This window comes from Chironomus tepperi, unplaced genomic scaffold (genome assembly GCF_022539635.2).
Source record: "Chironomus tepperi strain 1889 unplaced genomic scaffold, CSIRO-AGI_Ctep_v1 contig_82, whole genome shotgun sequence".
NCBI lineage: Eukaryota > Metazoa > Arthropoda > Insecta > Diptera > Chironomidae > Chironomus > Chironomus tepperi.
In genome coordinates, this window is record NW_027226204.1 from 881,963 (window position 1) to 889,690 (window position 7,728).

Genomic DNA, 7,728 nt, shown 5'->3' on the forward strand with positions numbered 1-7,728 from the left:
TTTCAAGATTTTTGATTCATTAAAAACGTTTTTTCTTGGAATTTTTCTCAATTTTTCACTTGAATATTTTTTGACCGTTAAAAAAGTTTCTCAAAGAATTTAAAAAATTTTAATTTTTCTCTTAATTTAAGCAAATAATTAGAGCTGTAAGTTGTATTCTGCATTAAACAAACCATATTTTATCCACTAGAGTTGATCATGATTATCAAACATGCATAATTAGCCAAATTTACAACCACCTGTTGACATTCACAATACAATCGTCAGTTAAATCAAGTCAAGTACTTGCACAAAAATATTCAAATTTCCCTCAAGTAACGTTCAATTTGTGCAAGTGACAAAATAAAATTTTCTGCTCACTAATCAAAATAAAAATATTTTTATGTCATAAAGCAAATTGCTGTTTATGTTAAACCTGAGTGGATGGCGATTCATCACATCCAAATGTGCGAAAATAACAAGAATTTACAACTTGAATGAATAATGATGACCTTTGAAAAGAATATTTTTTGGCTTCAGAATCAAAAAAAGAAGATTTTTTTATTCATTCATGAAAAAAGTTATTATTTGTAGTAGATGGGGTCGTTCGGAAATGATGTCTAGTTATTTAGATTTAGAATCATTATCCATTTTTGGGACAAAAACAGTCGTTTTTGGTATCACAACATAGACAGTTTTAATGGGGAATGGGGTTTTAGGGGCCAAACATATAGAATTAGGGACATAAGGTTCATATGGTCCTCAACATAGATTATTAACAACAGGAAGTTGACCACTTAGGGATAGTTCACAATTATATTAGTCTTTTTGAAAGCACCCCTTAGCGGCACACCACTGGTGAGACACAAAATGTGATGCGACACACAATGTGATGCGACACACAATGTGATGCGACACACAATGCGATGCGACACACAATACGGTGAGACACACAATGCAGTGTGACACAATACAGTTCAGCCAAATCAGCTGCCATGATGCCGTCAAGTCAACTTCGCGTCCAACCGTTGATACGGCGACTTATTGATGTCATAGCGAATACGTTGTGTTGTTCAGGATGACGTTAATGGGTTATGTATTATGTAATGTGATTGACCTTCTAGAGTCTAGACCAGTGGTGGGCAACCTATATGCCGCAGCACATTTGTGTGTTGACAAAAATATTAGCAAATGCCATGAACCGTATACCGTGTGGGGTTTTGGTCGAAGTTTTCCAAAAGTGTGCCGTGGCGTAAAAAGGTTGGACAACGCTGTTTTAAGAGTCTAGACTCTAGATCTTCATTAAATACATTATTGTCAGACGCCCTTAATTATAGTTGAACCTCAATTTATGAATAATCCCCAAAAATGCATTCTACAGATACAGATTTGCATAAATGTATTACAAAAAATATTATATTATATGCACACAAGTTCAATACTAATCGGACTTCCGCATTAGTTGAAAATAATGCATCTAGTCATCATTGATCATTCACAGTTTTGCTGTAATAGGTGAAAATTCACAGTTTTAAGTGTTTAGTGAATTAAATTAAATCCAAATTCAATTCCGTACAACGTAAATAATCGTGAAATAAACAAAAACAATATTAAGTTTAGACTGAGGCTTGACAAAACAAGCTAAATTAATCGACTAAACAGCTGTTGACTTATTATCAAGAAAATTTCGAACAAATTAGTGATATTTGAGGCTGTAAAAGCATTTTTTTACACACAATATTAATTTATCACCGTCAAAAAAAGAAGAAGTAAGGCAAATTAAGCAGTTAATAGAGTCTAATAAATTATACAGTAACAAGTCTTTGATTATGCAATTTCTAGGAAGCTACTCGCTCAATATGACACATTAGACTTAATTAAATTATTTGACAAAGTGAAATTAAATTGATTCTATTTTTGGTTTGGTGACTGATAAGATTAATCAGCTCAGAACAAGTCAAAATAATTCTATTAAGCAGTGACTGATTAGATAAGATAAAAAAAGTTGTTCAAGGACAACATATTGTGACTCTCGTAGACTCTTTAATGTCTCTTCTCTCATCATAAAAAGACAGAAGATTAATAAAGTAATTATGGATTTTGTGTTGGGAGGTTTCTCTGCTGCTTGTGCCGGTAAATATCATAAATTTAATACTGAACTTGTTCATTATCATTCACCATCACATGTGCAACTTTAAAGTGTCATATACATCCATCGACCGACATCGTCACTAAAAAAATGTCGATTAGTTCTTTAAAATTCGTAAATTTTCGTCCGACCGACTCATGACGTTGACTTTATTATTTTTTTTTCCTCTCATTTCTTGAGTACCGCCTAAATTAAAAATAAACAGCAAAGTGAAAATAAGTAGCAATAGAAAGATGCTAATGATGATAAATTGTACAAACGCATTTCGGTACCTTTGCTTATTTGTCGATTTTTTCATTTGAATAAAATGTGACCTTTAAAGTCATTGCCTTAGCAATTTTATGATACTGATTGGTAATTCAAATTTGGATCACATAATTTAAAGCAGGCAAAGTTGAAAATGTGTAAAATAATAGAAATGCCTTGGCTACAATCATTGGTAGAGCTGTGTTATTTTAAGTTTTAATCTGTTGCTGACATTATGAGTTACTGGGTGCAGGAGTGTAGTCAGGAGGGATTATTCAATTTGATTTTGCATTGGAAAATCCTAGGAATTTGAAGAATCTTGTCCAAATAGAGCAGTGGTGGGCAACCTTTTGTTGATTTCCAGCAACTCTTGGTTGTAAGCTTCAACCGAAACCGTACACGGTTCATGACACTTCCAAAAAAATCTTAGCCATCCACTAGTGTGCCGCGGCACACAGGTTGCCCACCATTGAAATTGAGGAAGGGAACCCTAAAGCCTAGAGCCCATCTTGTCCCTCAAGGTACATCACCTGTATTAATGCCTTTTATAGTTTTAATTGTAACTATTAGTAATATTATTCGACCTGGAACATTAGCTGTCCGACTTTCAGCAAATATAATTGCCGGATCTTCAGGCGACTCCGGTTGGAGGTCATGGATCACAACTGATCTGTACGACCAGCGAAGTGTGTTACCAAGTACCCTAAAACCATTCCCCCTGATTACAGCTCTTTCTGACTAAAACCGGCTGTTAATAGTCGATCGTGTGTCTATTTATAAACTTGACATTTATGGAATTTGGCATGTGTTGTGTCCAAGCATAGAAGAATCTGACATTTAGAGAATAAAGCCTCTATGGATGAGTAGTTAGGCAACAGGCAGTATTTCTGTAACTGTGTGTTGTTTGCGAGGACGTGGGTTCGATTCCCTCAATAGGTTGATCTCTTAAACATTTCATAGAACAGTATTGTCCAAACTATAAGCTGCGGTACATTATTATGCCATAAGCCATAAGCTGTGTGCGGTTTTGGTCGAGACTCATCATCACCAAGGTGTGCCATGGCGGAAAAAAGTTTGGATAACATTTATAAAATATAGAATGTTGTCGATACGGCAAGGATGTGAGCAATGCTTGCGACATTACAGTCTGATATATCAACCCGCAAAATACAACGTGTTTGCTAAGGCACCGATATGTTGTCTTATTCAACAGTAAGACACAAAGTTTCTCTGACAACACCTTGAAAGCTGATTTCAACCAATTTCTTGCGGTTCGCCGCACTGTATTGCTCAAGGCATGTTTAAAACTTGCCGACCGTATGGTCTGGTCTACGCATGAAAGACTAATCGCATCATAATCTCCTCGAGTTAGTTTGTACAGATGAACAGGGTAAGAATATACACAAACATATGAGTTCTAAACAGCTTTTCATAAGAAGAACAAATATACCATAAAGCAGCATATAGATTTACCTCAAAGCTGCACTCAAACGCATTTGTCGCATTTTCCTGCCTCAAGGAAATGCTATGCTTGGATATGATTTCTTTGTTAACAAAAATAATGGATATTTATGGTTGAATATCTTAGAAACCTTAAAATAAATCTGTGCCTGATTTAGACATCAATTCTAGATACATATTGTATTTTCCATAGAATTCGATACAGCACAGGAAATATCAAGTTCTTTTAGAATAACCTATTTTTACCTCAAAATATTTCGATTGAATCCCATAAAAGTTCATACTTATTTAAAGTATAGAATAAAAGCATCCCACAGTCATCACCGTAAAGCACATCCAAACATTAAACATTTTTCAATTTTCAACAATTTTTGTCAATTTTTGTAGGATTCTTTAGTAATCCCTTTGATGTCATAAAAACGAGACAACAACTACAAGGTGAAATGGTATCAATCCAGCATGGCATAAAGGATCTACAATTGAAAGCTGAAAAGCAAAAGCAACCATATAAAAATATTTTTCAATCAATCAAATCTATTGTTAAATCGGAAGGAATACGTGGATTACAAAAAGGATTGCCATCAGCACTAGCATTCCAATTTTGTATGTGTGCCTACATATGATACTATTGATATTGATATGACTTTAGTGTTGTGACACTCAAAAGACATAAATTCATTGAAGAATGATGCAAAAAAAATTTTCTTATTTCCAGGTATGAATAGTGTACGGTTGGGAACTTATCAGACAATTGATAACTATGGATATAACAGAAATACAAATGGTGAATTGAATCCGGGTTTGTGCATATTGTGGGGTGGTATAAGTGGAATATTTGGTTCAACTGTTGGATGTCCACTCTATATGATTAAAACGCAGATGCAAGCACAGAGTTATGGCAAATATGCTGTCGGTTTTCAACATGGTCATAAATCTACACTTGATGCATTCAAAAGGATATTAGCAGAAAGCGGTGTACGAGGTAATGAAAAAAGCATAAGTGTTGTCCCTGCCATTCCTAAAAAAAAAACAATATTCCAAATCCAATCAAACTGGGGTTGTTAACTGGGTATCATTGTGTAAGCAACAGATAGAGGCACATTGTATTAAGGCGGTCAGAAGACTCCATCTTCTATTGTGGCTATAAATCAGATTTACAAAGTATGAGCCGCGACAGCTTTAAAGTCATAATTCTCTGAATTGTCTTAATCAACAAGCTTTAGAGTCACTGTTTCTAGTCCATGCCATCCATTGCATGATTCCAGTTAACATCCCATGTTTGCCGCATTGATACCCACCGCACATGTAAACCCCAGCTTAAACTATTCAAATTGTGATTTATCATTTATTTCAATTAAAGGATTATGGCGTGGATGGACAGGAATACTTGCGAGAACATCAGTTGGATCGTCCGTACAATTATCAACATTTTCAAAAACTAAAGATTTCCTCATAGGTTATGAAGTATTTGCTGAATCAATAGTATTAACAGCATTCACATCCTCAATATTATCCGGCTTCTATACATCACTAGCTATGAATCCATTTGATACAATTGCAACACGAATGTTCAATCAAGGTGTGAATGCAGAAGGAAAAGGACTGTTGTATAAAAATTTATTTGATTGTTTTGTGAAGACCATACGTGTTGAGGGATTGCTTGCTTTATACAAAGGTTTCACAGCAAACTACATGCGCATAGCTCCACATACAATTTTGAATCTTACATTTTGGGATTTGTTTAAAAATTGGAAGGATCTGTATTATGACTCTGTGGTATATTTAGAATGATATGTGGAAATTTTTATGTTTATGTTTATGCTTCTTTAAAATTGCATACATACATATATATCCTCCCCATATTCTTTATGTATATTTGTCTATTTATAAAACCATAATTGTTGTACGTTATTGTTTGGGAACATCCAACTCATTCGAATGAGACTTCTTTATAATTATATTTAACGATGAGTTTACAACTAATTAATTACGAAAGTAACAAGTAATAATTACCCAGCTTGAACACATAAATATTATTTTATTATGAAAAAAACACAATTTGAGTCTCTTTGTCAGAGCTGTTACAGTAGATGTCTAGGGAATATGCATATCATTGTCCTGAATAACTTGTTAATGTTCAGTTCTTGTGAATTTATGTCTAAACGATTGGAATTTTCAATAATTTCAGTTTTTCCTGACAAAATCATGTCAATAACTCTTCTAGGCTAAACAAAACTGCAGTAGATACTGTTAGATCTACTAAAATCTAAGTGCTGCACAGTAAATTAGAATAATGAAGTTGATTTTAACAAACAGAAGCTTATTGTTTGACGATTGAAAACAAACTAAATATTTGATTGAACAGGGTTTGCAACTATGTAGGGGGAAAATCAACCTAATGTAGTTGCAAATACAATTTAAATATCAAATGACCGTTGATATATTCTCAAAAGATGCAAAGAAACTGATTAAGCCTTAATCAGTCTTAATATCTAAGTTGGTAAGTGCCATCTTAACCTTAAATACCTCAACACTTAGACAGACAGTATAAGTTAAAGAAAATTGATATAATTCAAGCCTAGTCATGCCAAGAAGTCTTAATAAGAAAGAGTCTAAGTAAGAAATCGCCTGTTTCTGTATTATAGACTAGTATGTGCTCTAATTGACATGCATCAGATAAACAGCCATTCAGCAACTCTGCTCCTCACTCATACTTCTCTTCTTGTTATTTTTATTTTTAAAAATGAACAGATAAACGCTGTCTTTAAAGTCGTAGATGTCGTTCGTCTGACATTTGAATGCTCTGTGTATATAATTAAAGTGTGAGAAATTTTCATTCTTATTCGACTACAGTTGATTCTTTTGTGAAGAACTTTAACTTACCTCATTAATCACCTGTAAAATAAGAGGATTTTTTTTTAAAAAAAACTAAATTTTCATGTATAATGGTGACAGTTTTTGAATGGAAATTGGATCAAGATGATTAATATGGATGTAAAAGGAAGGAAAAATTTTTCAATATAATACGTAAATGAGAAACTTTGTCCTTTTTTTACACAATTCATTCAAATGAAAATGAGATTAAATTACGAGCAGAAAAAAGAGGAGCTCTACCTTATATAGAGAATATTTCTTTTTTGTATGTAATAAAAGCAGTCAACTTGATCCATTGAAATTGAAAAAATATATATTAAGCTTATCCTATTCATTTGTGTATGCAGTGAGAGCTGGATATAGCGCATTTCAAAATTTCTAAATTTAACGGTTTTTTAAAATTCAAAAATTACCGTTTCTTTTTAAATTCGAATTTAACGGTTTATAAAAATTTAAATTTTTTAAAAATTTGAATTCAACGGCTTTTAAAATTCAAAATTTAACGGTTTTCAAAATTTTGAAATTCAACTACAATAGCTCAAAATTCTACAACTTTCTTAGAACAGCTTAAAATGTAATTTAAAATCTCCATTAATCTCATTCACTCACCTTAGACATGCATTCACTTAAACAGCCTTAAATGACACCTACAGCACACCACTCAACTCAGTATAATGTACGATATAAAACTGTATAAAACCAGCTATAAGAGTAAATAAATGTATAATGAAAGTCAAATGAGAATGACATGAAAATAGTATGAAACTGAAGTTGAATTGAATTAACTTTTTTACTCCGGTCATGTTTGTTCAAGTGCTGCTGAATGGCATTTCGGTATGTAATAAATCTATTTCATACAACAAAGTCGAAAATATTGTTTTATTCTCTATCGCGTAAGTAAATAAACATCTGAGGCAATGGAATTGTTTCCATTAACGCCTTCTTGACTTGTCTATCACTTTTCTCACTTCCAACATGCTTGCCGTTGTATGTTATTGTTGTAATACGCAAACATAACA

At 33.1% G+C, this 7,728-nt stretch overlaps 1 protein-coding gene across 3 annotated transcripts; it reads left to right on the forward strand.

Annotated features, from left to right (window-relative positions):
* The first annotated feature begins 1,325 nt into the window (after positions 1–1,325).
* LOC139085783 (solute carrier family 25 member 35-like) lies at positions 1,326–5,960 on the forward strand. Of its 3 annotated transcripts, none has more exons than XM_070633930.1 (5): positions 1,326–1,748; positions 1,800–2,112; positions 4,223–4,438; positions 4,551–4,817; positions 5,196–5,960. In XM_070633930.1, the coding sequence occupies exons 2-5, from the start codon at positions 2,073–2,075 to the stop codon at positions 5,624–5,626; spliced, it is 954 nt and encodes a 317-aa protein (XP_070490031.1). In that variant the 5' UTR covers positions 1,326–1,748; positions 1,800–2,072; the 3' UTR covers positions 5,627–5,960. The 3 variants fall into 3 exon arrangements, with proteins under 3 accessions (XP_070490031.1, XP_070490032.1, XP_070490033.1); XM_070633931.1 differs by having other exon boundaries at positions 1,822–2,112; XM_070633932.1 differs by lacking the exons at positions 1,326–1,748; positions 1,800–2,112 and adding an exon at positions 3,541–3,764.
* Positions 5,961–7,728: the final 1,768 nt, after the last annotated feature.